The 18591-nt window shown below is 34.5% G+C and overlaps 1 protein-coding gene across 6 annotated transcripts in view; it reads left to right on the top strand.

Moving 5' to 3' along the window:
• POF1B (POF1B actin binding protein) overlaps positions 1-18591 on the top strand; it is a 112166-nt gene that overhangs the window by 58648 nt on the left and 34927 nt on the right. For all 6 annotated transcript variants that reach the window (XM_045085586.1, XM_045085587.1, XM_013049664.2 and 3 more), the window contains 3 exons: positions 3222-3352; positions 13768-13795; positions 16324-16398. In XM_045085586.1, coding sequence (XP_044941521.1) covers positions 3222-3352; positions 13768-13795; positions 16324-16398 — 234 coding nt within the window. The remainder of the gene's footprint in view (positions 1-3221; positions 3353-13767; positions 13796-16323; positions 16399-18591) is intronic.

Here is an 18591-nt window from a genome sequence, read left to right as displayed (position 1 = left end):
AAATCTTGTTTTGAAGTTTGGGCAGTCACTCTAACCCTTTATTTTCTTCATATTTTCTATATACCTTATTATGTTTGGGCTGAATATATTTATTGTGAATGTTGCATATTTTGAAGTTTTTCCTTCCCTTAAAATTTTGGTTTAGTAAAATTGACATTCTGCTATCAATTCGCCCTCAAATGATGTGACAAATTTCCAAACAACTTTTTTTCTTAAAAATGTCATGGGCTAAATGGAATGAAATATTGTTCCTGGAAGTTATTTCGTTTAATGTTATGCATTTTAATTCCTAAAATAAATGTTTTGGAGACAAAAAATGTATTACTTATTATTTTTTAAAGATTTTATTGATTTATTTATTTTAGAGAAAGAGTGTTAGAGGGGCAGAGGGTGAGGGAGAGAATCTTAAGCAGACTCTGCACTGAGCATGGAGCCCAATGAGGAGGCTCCATCTCACAATCCTGAGATCATGACCTGAGCCAAAACGAAGAGTCATATGCTTAGCTGACTGAGCTACCCATGTGCCCCTCCTTCTTTACGCTGAAGTTTACCTTTTCAGGGTAGGGAGAGGGTCCTGAGAGAACAAGATTTATATACATAAAATAATATGAAAACAATTTAATATAATGGAGCACAGAGAACTAAGTTGAACTATCTTGTTAGCTGGTATACTTTCAGTTTTCATGGTGGTATTAAATCTTGAGATGGGGGCGCCTGGGTGGCTCAGTGGGTTAAAGCCTCTGCTTTCGGCTCAGGTTATGGTCCCAGAGTCCTGAGATGGAGCCCCACATCGGGCTCTCTGCTCAGTAGGGAGCCTGCTTCTCCCTCTCTCTCTGCCTGCCTCTCTGCCTACTTGTGATCTCTATCTGTCAAATAAATAAATAAAATCTTAAAAAAAAATCTTGAGATGGTTTTCAAAGTGTGGGTAAGACTTGGATACACAGCAAGAAGAAAAGAGTATTCCAAGGAGTGAAAAATGTAAGACTAGAGACAGGAATAACATAATGTGTGCCCAGGTCAGTGAAATCCCTTATGGTTGGAACAGAGAAAATGTTGGGAAATAGAAAGTGTTACTGTGTGTTAGCATTTTTTTATAATTTATTTTTTATTTATTTTCAGCATAACAGTATTCATTATTTTTGCACCACACCCAGTGCTCCATGCAATCCGTGTTAGCATTTGAAGGTTTTGTATTGAATATTCCCAAGTTAGTAATTCTATGGCATGTAAACATATTATATGATGATATTGACTTTACCAGTTTATCTACTCATGCCTTTATATAGGACACTTTACTTTCTTTAGGAGGCAATCATTACTTCTCTAAGAAACCAACTTCAAAGGATACATGGGCAAGATAAAACCGTGGCGTATTCATCAGACTTTCAAAATGTGAAAAATCTATGTATCTTAATGAAAACATGAAGATACTATACTGTACTTTGAATATGACCTTTTCTATTTATCTGTACTTTTTATTTTATTTATTTATTTTTTTATTTTGAGAGAAAGAGAGTGAGTGGGAGGGAGGGACAGAGGGAAGAGAGAGCCATGTTGGGGAACCCAATATGGGGCTTGATCTCATGATCCTGAGATCATGACCTAAGCTGAAGCCAGGAGTTGGATGCTTAACTGACTGTGCCACCCACATGCCCCAATTTATCTTTATTTTAAAAGTTACTTATCATATCACAGACATGGTTATGAAAATTCATCTTTGTTTACTTTGTAATATTTTCAAATCTTCCATTTGTCTCAGCATACATGATTTTTTAGGGTCAGAGGACACTGTCAGAGGACAGGTTGAAAATGAAGTAATAAAATTTGAAGTCCATTTGTCATATATATACTTAGGAATAAATGCATTTATAGGACAACTTTGGTCCCACATGCAATATCAAAGGTAGTATGGAATACAATCTAAGTTATTAACCTGCAAGTAGTGTTTTGGAGATGGAAAACAAGCATTTTTTAAAAGATTTGTACCAAATTACATGAAGCCAAAAGAATAGGTCTTATTTAGGACACTGTTCATAGTAATTTGTGTTTAGGATTTCAAATGCCTTTGAAGTCTATTATTTATCTACATTTGGCCCTTAGCTACTCTTTCCCATGTCAAATTGACTAGATTTTCAGTCCAAATAATAACTGGAGGGAATATAAGAAGAAATACATAAAAACATATTGAATTGAGAAGGTTAATTTAATCTAACTTTAATATATGCTAATAAATTAAGCTGTCTTTCACTGAGAAGATGCAAGTCCAAATAAAATTAATTATTTTATGTCAGTATAATTCAAATAATTCACATGTACTTTTCCAACAGAAGAGTAAGCCATGTGGTGATAATAGGCAATTTAGAGATTTTGGTTAACTTGTTATGTGTATGTGTGTGTGTGTGTGTGTGTATGTGTGTCTGTGTGTGTGTGTGTGTGTGTGTGTATATATATATAGATATATATACATATATATATGTACATATATATATGTATATATATCTATATATATATACACACACACACACATACATATATATATATGTATATATATATATATGATGGGCAATTTAGAGATTTTGATGAACTTATTATGTGTGTATATATATATACTATGTGGTATATTATATATAGCATATATAATATATATTTATACTTTATACAATATATACATTATATACATTTTTTAAGGATTTTATTTATTTATTTGACAGACAGAGATCACAAGTAGGCAGAGAGGCAGGCAGAGAGAGGAAGGGAAGCAGGTTCGCTGCTGAGCAGAGAGCCCAATGTGGGGCTCAATCCCAGAACCCTGGGATCATGACCTGAGCTGAAGGCAGAGGCTTAACCCACTAAGCCACCCAGGTGCCCCCATGATATACATTTTCCATAAATTATTTTATAATTTTATATATATTTTTAAATAAATTATATAAATATAATTTTATATAGATTATTCAAGTTTTACATTCATTAGATCAATTGGATTAGTGAAATAAAATTGAGAATGTTATTGTAATGTTGTTCTTCCTTTAAATTCCTCTCATATTGAAAAATGTGTACCTCAGTTGTAAAGAAAATTTAGTGGGTTAGCTCATGTGATATCTTTGTAATGAGTTACTTGTATTAATAGGTTATGTAACTTTTTCTTATTTGACATCAAAACATCTATCAACTTAGAAATACTTAATGTTGTTTATAATGGTGCTTGATGCTTTCTTCAGGTGATAATCCAAGATGATGGCCCTGAAAAGTTGGACCCCAAATATTTTGGAGAGTTACTTGCTGATCTAAGCCGTAAAAATACAGATCTGTATTATTGTTTATTAGAACATTTGCAGAGAATTGGAGGAAGGTACTGTAAATATATAATATCATTTGCCTTGATATTGTAGTTATCAAACATTTTATGATACTTTGGTATTTTTTAATATACTTTATTTTTTACAGCAGTTTTAGGTTCACAGAAAAACTCTAGTATTTTTTTAAGGTTTTATTTTTAAGTAATCTCTACACCCAACAGGGGCTCAAACTCACAACCCCAAGATCAAGAGTTACATTCTCCACTGACTGAGCCAGCCAAGTGCCCCAAAACTCTAGTATTTTAATGGAGAAATGGGGTAACTATATGAGCATATCTGATTAAATGTCTCATTTTAAGAGTTAATGTATTTCATGAAAATCATCAAAAGAGATCCTATCAGTCCTTTTAGGTTCAGTAAAGAATTCTTTGAACTTTCTTTCATAACATACTTTGATAGCAAATGCAACCTCTTGGACAGGGAGCTCAAAAAATGCATGGCATACTATGACTTGTTATAAGATATTATACTGATGATATAAGATGCAATCCATTGTCAATACACCACTATTCGTCTTCCATTGATTTATGCTCAATGTACAAAGGCCAGAATTTAATATACACTTAGTGTTATATATTAGAAAAAGTGTTATGTATTATTTTAATATATTACAGTACCTATAAAAATTAAATGTAAATTATATAAGTATCTATATATTTATATAAATATGTATGTTTTATAATTATATACTAAATAATTACATATATTTAAATATATACACATAAATAGTTTATCAGTTATTCATGCATAGATGAGAGCATATTATATCATGAAATGAATTCCATAAGCTACGTAATTTATAAAAGTTGTCTTTTACTACACAGTCACATCCTATATATGGCCAACTATAAGACAAATTCTAGGAGAGCTCTACAAATACAGAAAAATATGTAGGATAAAGGAATATTGGTAGAATTTTTTTTTAGTTTACACTTCACTAACTGGATTCCTTTTTTGTGTGTGTGTCTTAAAGATCTTTAATCTCTTATCTAGCTTTTTTCCACTCCATTTATTGTACTCCTTTCTTTCCACATTTAGCTCCATTCTCTCTAACTTTCCTTGCTTTCATATTCATGACTGCAACCATTCTCATACTATCATCCTCAAGTGCCTTACCTTCTTATCTTATTGTCCCTCCCACTTAGCAAAATCCCAATTCTTGAGTACTCTAGCTCTCTTCTTTATTTATTGATTCTTTTTACCACTATCTACTCCATCCAATACATAACACTCACTACTCTCAGAATTCAGAGGGCTCTGTGAAGACTGTTTTATTCACCCTGGTTTCCTTGGGGTTTAGCATGGTGACTAGTTTAGTGTGGTGCTCAATAAACATTTATGGACTATATGAATGTCTTTTTTTTTAATTTTTTTAAGTTTTTATTTTAATTCCAGTTAGTTAACACATGGTGTACCATTGGTTTCGAGTATACAATATAGTGTTTTAACACTTCCATACATCACCTAGTGCTCATCACAAGTGCCCTCCTTAATTCCCATCACCTATTTAACACCCCCCCACCTCCCTTCTGGTAACCATATATGTTATAGTTAACTTATGAAACTCAGCACACAAAAAATAAATAATCCAATTAAAAATAGGCAGAAGACAAAGGATACATGTATCCCAATGTTTATAGCACCATTATCAACAGTAGCCAAACTATGGAGAGAGAGCCCAAAATCTCCATTGACTGATGAATGGATAGAAAAGACATGGGGTGTATATATATATATGAGAAAGACAAATACTGTATTATCTTGCTCATAATTGGAATTTAAGGAATAAAACAAGAACATATAGGAAGGGGGAGAAGAAGGGGGAAATGAAGTAAGACAGTATTTGTGATTCAGAGCACATGGATTTGACAAAGTTGTTACTCAATAAAGGGTTATAGAATAAGAGTTAAATATATTCCAAATTCATTAGTTTCATACTAATTAGAAGTAGACAAAGTAACTGAGCAAAGGAAGTTATGTTATTTCATAATGATTAACCCAGTAAACGTGTAATCTGTGGTTTTGGAACAACTCTTTCATTGAGGGTTTTGATAAACATACATAGATGACTTAAATATGTGATTAAGCAATACAAAGCCTTGAATTTAATTCTTAGAGTATCTACAGTACTACACACACAAAAGAAATAGAAAGGTGGTGTCTGCACATTACTTTTAAAATTTTGGTGATTTAGACATTCTATTAGAAGGTTGTCAATTTAAGGGGCACCTGGGTGGCTCAGTGGGCTAAGCCTCTGCCTTCAGCTCAGGTCATGATCTCATGGTCCTAGGATCAAGCCCCACATTGGGCTCTCTGCCCAGTGAGGAGCCTGCTTCCCCCTCTCTCTTTTCACATGGTATTTGTCTTTCTCTGACTAACTTATTTCCGTTAGCATAATACTATCTAGCTCCAACAATGTCATTGCAAATGGCAAGATTTCATTCTTTTTATGCCTGAGTAATATTCCATTTTATGTATACCACCTTTTCTTTATCCATTCATCTGTCAATATTTGGAGCATTATACATGGAATATTATATGTGGAACATCTTCTTTATCCATTCATCAGTCAATGGACATTTGAACTCTCTCCATAGATTGGCTATTTTTGATAATGTTTTCTGCCCATTTTTACATTGGATTATTCATTTTTGGGGTGTTGAATTTCATAAGTTCTTTGCATATTTTGGGTACTAAACATTTATCAAATATGTCATTTGCAAATATCTTTTCCTAATCTGTAGGCTGCCTTTTATTTTGTTGATTGTTTCCTTTGCTTTGCAGAAGGTATTATTTTGATGAAGTCCAAATGATTCAATTAAAAAAAAAAACCTCAATTTTGCCTTTGTTTCTCTTGCTTTGGGATTCATTTATATAAATAAGTTGCTATGGCTAATGTCAAAGAGGTTACCTGTGTTCTCTAGGATTGTTATGGTTCCAGGTCTCACACTTAGGTCTTTAATGCATTTTGAACTTTTTTTTTTTGTGGTTGGTGCAAGAAAGTGATCAGTTTCATTTTCTTTTTCTTTCTTTTTCTTTTTTTTTTTTTTGTATGATGCTCTCCAGTTTTCCCAATACCATTTTTTGAAGACACTGTCTTTTATTCCCCCATTGGATATTCTTTCCTGCTATATTGAAGATTCATTGACCATATAGTTCTGGGTTCATTTCTGGGTTTTCTATTCTGTTCTATTCATCTATTTGCCCATTTTTGTGTCAGTACCATAGTGTTTTGAACACTACAGCTTTGTAATATAACTTGAAGCCCATGATTGTGATGTCTCGAGCTTTGCTCTTCTTTTTCAAGATTGCTTTGTCTATTCTGGATCTTTTCTGGTTCCATACAAATTTTGGGATTGTTTGTTCCAGCTCTGTGAAAATGTTGATGGTATTTTGATAGGGATTGCATTGAATGTGTAGATTGCTCTAGGTACCATAGACATTTTTACAATATTTGTTCTTCCAATCCATGAGAATGGAAAGTCTTTCTATTTCGTTGTGTTTCCTGCAATTTCTTTCATCAGTGTCTTGCAGTTTTCAGAGTCTAGGTCTTTCACTTCTTTGGTTAGGTATCATACTGGTTTGGGCACAATTGAAATTGGGATAGATTCCTTGATTTCTCTTTTGGCTGCTTCATTACTGGTGTGTAGAAATGCAAGATTTCTGTATGATGATTTTGTGTCCTGCAAGTTTACTGAATTCCTGTATCAGTTCTAGGAGATTTGGTGGGGTCTTTTGGGTTTTCTATATGCTGTGCCATGGCATCTGCAAATAGTGAGAATTTGATTTCTTCTTTGCTGATTTGGATGCCTTTTATTTCTTTTTCTTGTCTGATTGCTGTGGCTAGGACTTCCAGTACTATATAATAACATCAGTGAGAATGAACATCTCTTTGTTGTTCTTGACTTTAGGGAATATCCTCTGGTTTTTCCCCCATTGGGAATATTAGCTGTGGGTTTTCATATATGACTTTATTATGTTGGTGGTATGTTCCCTCTAAACTTTGTTGAGGGTTTTTCTCATGAATGGATGTTATACTTTGCCAGATGCCTACTTTGCATATATTGAAGTGATTATATGATTCTTATCCTTTCTTTTATTAATGTAGTGTATCATGTTGATTGATTTATGAATATTGAACCACCCCTGAAACCTAGGAATAAATCCCACTTGATTGTGGTGAATGTTTTTTAATGTACTGTTAGATTTGGTTTCCTAGTATTTTATTGAGAATTTTTGTACCTATGTTCATCAGGGATATTGTCTTGTATTTCTCTCTCTCTCTCTCTCTCAGAATCTTTATCTGGTTTTGCAGAGCTGGTTTAGTGGTCATGGCCTCCTTTAGTTTTTGTTTGTCTGGGAAAGTCTCTCTCCTATTCTGCATGTTAGCCTTGCTGGATAGAGTATTCTTGACTGCAGATTTTTACCATTCAGCACATTGAATATACCATGCCACTCTCTTCTGGCTTGCCAAGAAGAATCTTTATCTGGTTTTGGTGGTATCAGGCCTCACAGAATGAATTTTCAAGTTTTCTTTCCTTTTCTATTTCATGTAATATTTTGAAAAGAATAGGTATTAGCTCTTCCTTAAGTGTTTGGTAGAATTTTCCTGTGAAGACACCTGGCCCTGGACTTTTCTTTGTTGGGAGTTTGTTTGTTTGTTTGTTTTCTGATTCAATTTCTTTACTGGTTATTGGTCTGTTCAAGTTTTTTTTTTTTTCCCTTCCTGTTTCAGTTTTGGTAATTTATATCTTTCTAGGAATTTATCCATTTCTTCCAGGTTTTCCAACTTCTTGGCATATAGCTTTTCATAATATTCTTTTATAATTGTTTGTATTATTGTGGTATCAGCTACTATTCTTCCTATCTTACTTACAATTTATTTATTAGGGTGCATTCTCTTTTCTTTTTGATAATTCTGACTAGAGGTTTATCTTTTTTTGTTTGTTTGTTTGAAGACCATTCCCTGGTTTCATTGATCTTTTCGGTTTTTGTTTTTTTTTCAAATTTCGTTATCATTTATTTCTTCTCTAATATTTATTATTTCCTTTCTTTTTGTAGCTTCTTTATGTGTAAGTTTAGGTTGTTTATTTGGGACTTTTCTTGGTTCTTGAGGTAGGTTTGCATTGCTATATATTTCCCACTAAGGATCACTTTTGCTGCATCCCAAAGGTTTTGAACAATTTTGTTTTCATGTTCATGTATATTTAAAATTTTTTCTTTGATTTCCTGTTTGTCTGATTCATTGCTTAGTAACATATTGCTTAAACCTCATGTATTTGTGGTCTTTCCAAGTTTTTTTCTTGTGGTTGATATATTTTTCATAATGTTGTGGTCAGAAAAGGTGCATGGTGTGATTTCAAATTTATGTATTTGTTGAGACCAGTTTTGTGATCTAATATGTGATCTATTCTGGAGAATGTCCTATGTGTACTTGAAAAGACGGTATATTCTCCTGTTTTAGTATGAAATGTTCTGAGAATACCTGTTAAGTCCATCCAGTCCAGTGTGTCATTCAAAACCATTGTTTCCTTATTTTTTGTTTAAATTATTTGTCCATTGATGTAAGTGAGGTGTTAAAGTCCCCTACTATTATTTTATTATTATCCATTAGCTCCTTTATGTTTGTTATTATCTGTTTTATGTATTTGGATGCTCCCATGATCAGTGCATAAATATTTATAATTGTTGTATCTTCTTGTTGGATTTTCCCTCTTTAGAATTATATAGCCCTTCTTTGTCTCTTGCTACAGTCCTTGTTTTAAAGTCTAGCTTGAGGGGCACCTGGGTGGCTCAGTGGCTTAAGCCTGTGGCTTCAGCTCAGGTCATTATCTCAGGGTCCTGGGATTCAGCCTTGCAATGGGCTCTCTGCTCAGCATGGAGCCTGCTTTCCCCCTTTCTCTGCCTGTCTCTCTGCTTACTTGTGAGTTCTTTCTCTCTCTCTCTGTCAACTAAATACATAAAATCTTTTAAAAAATAAAGTTGAGTTTGAGTGATATAAGTATGGTTCCTTGGGCTTTCTTTAGACACTCATTTGCATGATAAATGTTTCTCTATCCCTTCGTTTTCAATCGGGAGGTATCTTTAGATCTAAAATGCATCTTTATAGGCAGCATAAAGATGGGTCTTGTTTTTTAATCCATTCTGACACCCTAAGTCTTTTGATTGGAGCATTTAGTCCATTTACATTCAAAATAATTATTGGTTTATATGCATTTATTACTTTTTTGTCATTGTTTCTGGAGATTTTCTCTGATCCTTTCTTGTCTATGTCACTGTTGGTCTCCCCTTTGTACTCAGAGCCCCTTTGAATACTTCTTGCAGAGCTGGTTTAGTGGTCATGACCTCCTTTAGTTTTTGTTTGTCTGGGAAAGTCTCTCTCCTATTCTGCATGTTAGCCTTGCTGGATAGAGTATTTTTGACTGCAGATTTTTCCCATTCAGCACATTGAATATACCATGCCACTCTCTTCTGGCTTGCCAAGTTTCTGTTGAGAAATCTGCAGCTAGACTTATGGGTCTTCCCTTCTATATTAAGGACTTCTGTCTTGCTGCTTTTAAGATTTTTTTTTCTTTTTCACTATATTTTGCAAATTTAACTACATTATGTTTTGGTGTTGGCCTGCTTTTGATGATTCGATAGGAATTCTCTGTGCCTCCTGAATCTGGATGTCTGTTTCTTTCTGCAGATTAAGGAAATTTTCAGCTATTATTTCTTCAAATAAATTTTCTGCCCCCCTTTCTCTCTCCTTTTCTTCTGTAATCCCTATAATATGAATGTTATTTCATTTGATGGAATCATTGAATTCCCTAAGTCTATTTTCATATTCCACTAATTCTTCTTTCTCTCTTTTGTTCATCTTCATTATTTTCTATTAGTTTGTCTTCTGGGTCACACATTCATTCCTCTGCTTCTTCCATCCTGCTGTTGATTACATCAGGCTTGTTTCCAATTCATTTATTCCATTATCCATCTCTGGCTGAGTCTTCTTTAACTCTTTTATCTCTGCAGTAAGGGTCTCACTGATGTTCTGCATTCTTTTCCGAAGCCCAGTGAGTATTCTTATGATTGTTTTTTTAAAGTCTCTATCAGGCATGTTACTTATATCTGTTTCACTTAGATCTATGGCTGTGGCCTTATCTTGTTCTTTCATTTGGGATAAGTTTCTCTGTCTTGGCATTTCATCTAACACACTTCTTTGTGTTAGAAAAGCCAGTTATGTCTCCTGTTCCTGAAATTATTGGCCTTATGAAGAAGAGGTTTTCTTGTGCTCAGGACCTAGCACTTCAGGGAGTATCTCTGGTATATGCTGTGTGCACTCTGCTGTGATATTTTGACTATGGTATCCTTCAGGCCAGTCATATGCATAGGCTCTTGTTGACTGCTCTGGGCAGTGTTTAGTACCTGGCCTGAATGTGGTGAGTTTTACTCAGTGTGATCTGGTCTGCTTATAAAATAAGACCTGAACCAGCTCAAAGCAGGACTAAGGCCCTGCTTATCTCTTGTTAAGAGATGTGGTGTGAGCAGGGGTTTAGGCTGGTCTTCTGGAGGAGGGACCCACAATGCTGTGAGGTATGCTTGACTTAGAAGGTCAGTTCCACCAAAACGCAGGCAGATAGGTTTGGTATAAGCAAGTTAGGCAACCAATGTTCTTGCTGAGAGGCTTACTCTCCCTCTATATATGTGGTTCTCTGTTTATGATGAGATGGGAGTAAGAAATGGCGTCAGCCTGCTCCTTTCTTCACAGAGAGGCCTCTACGTGAAAGCTGCCTCTCAGAGACTTGCTCTGAGAGGAGTGTAAAATCTCTCTACTGTGTGCCTCAGGCATACTTTAGATCTTTGTTGCCATACCATCTGCTCTGTAGATTGTCTGTCTCTCTTCTCTCCAGGAGCAGAGCAGTAATCTCAGGGCTCTAGATCAGCCAAACCTGCTGTCCTTTAAAACCAGGCTTTAAGCCCTGCTGGTTGTAAGGTCTGATTAAATTCAGCCCTTCTCATTTTTTAGGCCAACGGCTTTGGGAAAATATTTTCCATGTGGGTTTCCCTGTGTGCTCCCCTCTATCTCTCTCTTTTTTTTCTCTCTCTCTCTGACCCCTCTCTGTGACCATGGCTCACCCCTCCTCATCACTCAGAATCCATTTCTCCCTTAAACCACATCTCCACACTTTCTACCTTTTCGATGTGACCTCTTGTCTCTCTTTAGTTGTGAAGTCTGTTCTGTCAGTCCTCAAGTTGATTTCTAGGATGTTTAGGATGATGTGATAATAATCTAGTTTTGTTCATGGGTCCTCCTACTCTGCTGTCATGTTCCCCTCCTCTCCTGCCACTTTTTTTTTTTCCCTACTCATTGTAATTCTAGTCAACACCCCCTGCTGAGAATGGAGATGTAATCCACATTGGCCTCTCCACTTCCTTGCTCTGCTGTCTTTGTTTTCACTCTTTCTCTTTTCCTCTCCTTTTTCCCCCGCATTTTTCTTCTTTTTCCATGTTATGATTTAGCAATGAGAGGGTACAGGGTCAGAATTAAGGAAGGTTGTCTCACAAAACCATTCTGGTTATCTTAAAACATTACAGTATTAAGTACTGTTAATTTTTCATTGCTTTATTTCTTTGTTTTGTTTTGTTTTGTTTTACTTTAATAAAAATATTTATTTTTAAAAAATTTTTATTGTTTTATGTTCGTCACCATGTAGTATATCATTAATTTTTGATGTAGTGTTCCAAGATTCATTGTTTACATATAACACCCAGTGCTCCATGCAATACATGCTCTCCTTAATACCCACCACCAGATTTCTTATTTGTAGAAAGAAATAACTAGGGACATGTGTACTATCTTTGCTTGGCAAGTGGAGTTTTTTTTTTTTTTAAGATTTTATTTATTTATTTGACAGAGAAAGATCACAAGTAGGCAGAGAGGCAGGCAGAGAGAGAAGAGGAAGCAGGCTCCCAGCTGAGCAGAAAGCCCGATGTGGGGCTCGATCCCAGGACCCTGGGATCATGACCTGAGCCGAAGGCAGCGGCTTAACCCACTGAGCCACCCAGGCGCCCCGGGAAGTGGAGTTTTTAACATAAAGTTCCATTAATACTGTGATAATTCCAGTTAGTAATGGAAGATGACTAAAACTGCATTGATTCATATTTTTAACTTGTTGTAACTCCCAGTATATGCATGCCATTACTTTAGTAAATCATTAAAAAAGTATATGATACTTTATTTATTTATATTTCTAGGACCTCCCCACAAATTTCTATTTTGGACAACAGAGGAATGCCACATATTCGTTGTTGCCAAACAACAGCAAATATGTAGTCATGCTTCTGGAAATTGAATCTGCCATTATCTTCCTCCACATTAGTCTTTTTTTTCTTTTAACATATGCAAGATGTTCTGTACAGTGAATGACCCTCTTATCTCTGTAAGCAATATATTACTCATAAACACTTACTTAGAAGGTAAAGGTAGGAGATAATGTCCTAATATATCTCTAAGATAATTATCTCTTATACTGAACATATGGCACTTCTATACCTCTGACTTTATAAGACCATCTTTAAAATATTCTGCCTTGCTCTCAGAACATGTGTACTGTTCTTGTTTGAGGTGTTGACCATATATTTTGTGCCCAGTACTTCAATTAAGCACAGATGGAACAAGTAGACAGAAATAAAGGCCTGTCTCTTGCCCCTAACACTAGAACTGTATGCTTTTCCACTATCATTATTTTCTAAAGGAGCAAGTGCCAGACTGGCATAATCACTAACAATTCTTTTGCAGCATTTGGCTACTTAACATGACTTCACAAAAGATCTTCCAACCCTGGTACCCAAACATTCATTTTGATACTGAAAATTCTATTATCCCACTAGAATTTTGGTCCTGTTGCCTAAGGCTCTGACCCTATTCAGATGCCTTCTAAGTTTCTTCACTGCCATATATATACTGTAGTGTAGAATGAATGAGTTAGCCTTGTCTTGCAAGTTTTCATTTTGATGAAAAGGGTATGAATAACTTGGAGGCTCTATGGAAAGAAGCTAGATTCAGTCCTGAAAGTGAGCAATATAGGAGAAATAGGAGGTGGAAATAGAGAACAACTATTACAGTTATTCATTCACTCAGGTAGCATTATTGCCAGTGTCAAGAACTTGTACATCTATCCACAAATGGACAAGTGCTAATGGATGGCAGTAACTGATTCTCTATATTCTTTTGGTTTGTTGTTTTGATATTGTTTATTTTTAATAGATTAGCTAGTTCCAGGAAAATTATCTTTAGTTTTGTCAAGTTCTAATAATTGAAATGTTGCTATTATGATATATTAAAAAGTAAGATAAAATAATTTGAACATTACAATTTATATATGATCATTATATACACTTTCTTAAGATTTTTTTTTCACTCTTACAGCAAAGAGGACTTTGAGTCTACAGATGAAGTAAGTACAAAAATAGTTGAAAATCAAATTTAGTTGATAACAAAGCAGGTTATGATATTTTCACTAATGATATTTTTTAGTTTGGTACCTTTATTAGACTGGAAACACGGATTAGTGAAAAGCATGATGATTATTTTACCTTTAAAATGATATAACTATTTATATATTTGTAATGGCTATAAAAAGTAATAATCATTGGGTTGCCTGGGTGGCTGTTGGTTGAGCTTTGAACTCATGGTTTCAGCCCAGGTCATGATCTTAAGGATATGGAATCAATAGCCACATTGGACTCTGTGCTCGGTGTGGCATCTGCTTAAGGTTCTCCCTCCCCCTCTTCCCCTCCCCACCACTGTCTTTCTCTCTCTTTAAAATAAATAAATAGACAAAATCTTTAAAATGATAATAATAAAAGTAATAATTATTCATGCAAAATGTTTTATCAGCTGTTATTTATGATTTAATTTGTCTTTGCTTATCAAAACATTTAAAATTTCATTGACCAAATGCTCTGATTTAGGAAATTTAAATCTACATTAATTAAATCAATAGCAAATTTAGTTTTAGTATATTTTGAAACCGTATATGACCCATGCCAAATAGAGGACAACTTAAAGTACATTTTTTCAAGTATTAATTCTAATATATATGTCTTTTTTGTTAATAATTACTTTTAATGGAATAAGTAATCAAATAAAGAAAACTGATTTCAATGTAATAAAAAAAGCACAGTGGCCTCCTTTGTTTTATTTTTTTTTCTTTATTTCCAATGTAGTGATAGACTGTTTCATTACAATAATTCAGAAAGCCCTAGATTGCCATTAAGAAACACTACTTCAATTTAGCTTCTCACTTAAAAGTAGTTGAAACTTGTAACCAAAGGGCAGGTTGGTGGGGTGACAGGTAAAATAGATAAAGGGGCTTAAGAGTACACTTAATTTGATAAACACTGAGAAATGTGTATAGCTGTTGAATATTGTATACCTGAAGCTAACATAAAAGTGTGTTAATTGCACTCAAATGAAAAATAGAGAGACAATGGTGTTTGGTGGGCTAGGCATGTCTGACTGTGATATCTTAGCTTTAGTACATGGCTCTCTGTGTGTGTTAATTAATTTATTTATTTGAGAGAGCATGTGTGTGAGTGGGGGTAGGGGCAGAAGGAGAGGGAAAAAGAGAATCCTAAGCAGGCTCTGTACTCAGCACTGAGACCAGGGTGGGGCTTGATTCCAGGACCCTGAAATCATGACTTGTGCCCAAATCAAGTGTCAGACACTTAACTAACTGAGCCACCCAGGTGGCCAGCAATCTGTGTTTTTGTAAGGACATCATCCTTCTATGGTTTGGAGGAGAGATACTGAAGTCAGAGGTACTGGATGATATTGTAATGAACTTGTCTTGCAACAGCCATAGAGAAAGGTCACCCCCTGTGGAGGAGGGCAAGATGTGGCCTGAGGATGTGGATTCTCAGTCAATCATCCAAGGAGGAAGTGGAGGGGGAGGTCCTGCCTTTACTAGATTCTCCCTCTCTTGGATCTATACCTCACAAAGGGAACCATATACATATGAGCTTCAGAATGAGGGCAATAACATCTTATTGGATGATAAGTATAATGCCCCCCCCAAAGATGTCCACATCCTAATCCCTGAAATCTTTGAATATGTTACCTTAACATGGCAAAGTGACTTTGCAAATGTGACTAATTTAAGGATCTTAAAGTAAGGAGATTATCCTGTATTATGTGGTTGGCTCCAATGTAATTACTAATCTTTAAAGGAGGGAAGCAGGGGGTCAGAGTTAGATATGACAAGAGAAGCTGAGGTTGGAGTGATGAGGCCACCAGCCAAGAAATTTAGGTAGCCTGTAGAAACAAAAATGCAATGAAATAGATTCTCTCCTAGAGCCCACCAAAAGAATGCAGTCCTGCTGACATGTTAATTTTAGCCCACTGACTTCTAATCTCTAGAATTATGAGATAATACATTTGTGTTTCTTCAACCCCCCCAAATTACTTAAATCTTCTCAATGTCGTAGCAACATCTTAATTTTTCAGAAGTTATCATAGCTCAGTGTAAGTCATCAATAAGCCCTCAATTTAATTTCTCCAAATTTACATTATTTTAAAACAACAGCCTTTAAAATATCATATTTACCACCCAAAAAATCTTCCATTTGTTGAAAGATACACTGAAATAAAGTGTTTAATGGGATTTGAGAACCATCCTATTGTTTTTTAAATTGCTCTTTTAAAAATGTAGAAATGTAACGTCTGGTTGGTTGCACAAAACTTTTCCCTAAAATGCCTGAAAATCAAGGTTCTTTCCATAGTGTATATAGTATAATCAGTTTTTAAAAGTAAGAACTGATAAGGCTAAAAATGAAGTTGGTAGCAACTATTGCCCAGAAGGTGAAAAATCTTTTGATGTTCCTAAAAATATGCTCTGCAGCACAGAAGTCTATAAACTACTCACCCTAAGATAATGATACTAATATGTATCTGTTAAATGTATAACCTTCTCTCTTCTTACAGTCAGAAGACATTGAATCCTTGATTCCTAAAGGATTGTCAGAGTTTACAAAACAACAAATTCGTTATATTTTGCAGGTAAGGTGGGGTCAAGAGTGAGTGTGAGATCAACAATGACAAACCACTAGCCAAGAATGCTTCCCTTAAATAAGAAAAGAAAGTTCTCAATAAAAATCCTGTTTCACAAAAGTTGATTATACTTTGATTAAAAAAGTGTTGCATTATGGTTTGTTCAGACTTTCACTTATATTGAAAAACATTCAGGTAAGCATTCCAGAAATAATGTTCCCTGCTGTGGAATCATCTTATTCTCTCCTCACTGCTATGGCACAACTTGACTCTAATTTATAGTTTTGCCCTCATCTTCATTTTACATTCTACCCCCACACTGCCACCCCTTGTGGTAAGAGATGGGAGAGGCCAATGCCTTGCTTTTTCTGATTTGCTGAATGATAGAGATTACTGGAGCAGTAAATTCCCTTACAATGAAGGAAGAAACAGAAGAAGACAGATGTTAAGGGAATATGGCTAAAGAGTACATCTTTTTGTAAGAAAGAATTGTAAAGACAACCTAGCTCGGTTTAAGTGAGGCCAATTTCTAAATTATTGGTCTTAAACCTTTGTTGTTCATCCAGCAAAGGTCCAATATTGGACCTGATGTCATTTTTGTGAAATTTAGATAAAATATTTTTAGTAGAACACAGTATGTATTATAAAAAGACAGTGGTGTAGGAAACACATATGCTTCACAAAATCTGAATCTTGGAGACACCCTTGATATTGACATCTCTGGTGGTGGGAATTTTCAGTAGAAAATTGAAAGGTCTATTTCTTTGAAAAACTCCTTCAGAGGATTTTACATCTAAGTTCATGAGAAACAGTGGTCTATACTTTTCTTATATTCTCTTTGGTTTTGGTATCAGGAGAATACTAGCTTCATAAAATGAATTGGGAAGTGTTTCTTCTTTTATATTTTCTAGAAGAGAATGTATATAGACTGGTATTAATTCTTCTTCAAACATTTGGTAAAATCCTTTAGTAAAAATATCTGGGCCTGGAGATTGTTTGGGGAGTTTTAAAAAAATTCCAAATTCAACTCCTTAATAGTTAGAGATTTATTCAAATGATCTGTTTCGTATTGGATGAGTTGTGGTAACTTATATTTTTCAAGAAGGTAGTCTATTTCATCTATATTGTCAAATTTATAGTGTATAATTGTTTATACTATTCCCTTATTATCTTTTTTGCAGGGTTTGTATTACTATCCTTTATTTAATTATTGATACTAGTCATTTGTGTCTTCCTTTTTCTTTGTCAGGTTTGCTGGAGGTTTTCAATTTTAACTTTTTTTTTCAAAGACAGAGACTTCAGGTTTATTGATTTTTCTCTATTATTTTCCTGTTTACACTTCCACTGATTTTTGCTCTTGTGTGTATTATTTCCTTCCTTTGTTGTTTTTGATATGTTGCATTCTTTGGTTTCTTGATATAGAAGGTTAGATTATTGATTCAAGACATTTTCTGTTTTCTAATGTGAACATTTAGTGCTATAAATATCCTCTTGGCATGGCTATAGCTGTGTCCCACAAATTATGATATGACTTTCATTTTCTTTCAGTTCTATGTACTATTTAATTTCTTTAGACTTCTGCTCTGACCTGTGGATCATTTAGAATTATATTATTTAGTTTCAGAGTGCTTAAAGATTTTCCTGTTGTCTTTCTAGTGCTGGTTTCTAGTTTAATTCTACTATGGTGAGAACATACCTTATAAGAGATCAATTTCTTGGTAATAGTTAAGTTTTGTTTTATGGTCAAGGACATGATCTATCTTGGCATATGTTCCATGGGCACATGAAAGGATTAGACAGTTTCTTCAGTGGGGTTGCTGAGTTATTTTATATTTTTGCTCATTTTCTGCCAAATGGTTCTTAATCAGCTGCTGAAAGAGGCATATACCAATCTTTAGTTATAACTGTGGACTTGTCTTTTTTTTCCTTTCAGTTCTATCAGTTTTGCAGTTCTATACATTTTGCAGTTCTATTGTTTGGTGTATAAATGTGTAAATTGCCATGTTCTCTTGGTGGATTGACTCTTTTATCATTATGTAATTGTCCCTTTCTGTTCTTGGTAATTTTATTTGCTCTAAAGTCATTTTTATCTAATATCAATATAGGACTTTTACTTTCTTCTATTAATGTTTGCCTGGTATCTTTTTTCCCTAAATTTACTTTCATCATATATTTTTAAACTTTTACTATATTTGAAGTTAG

The sequence above is a fragment of the Mustela putorius genome, unplaced genomic scaffold (genome assembly GCF_011764305.1).
Source record: "Mustela putorius furo isolate JIRA1106 unplaced genomic scaffold, ASM1176430v1.1 tig00000870_pilon_pilon_pilon, whole genome shotgun sequence".
NCBI lineage: Eukaryota > Metazoa > Chordata > Mammalia > Carnivora > Mustelidae > Mustela > Mustela putorius.
The sequence above is the reverse complement of the archived record's forward strand: the minus strand, read 5'-3'. Positions and strand labels throughout refer to the sequence as shown.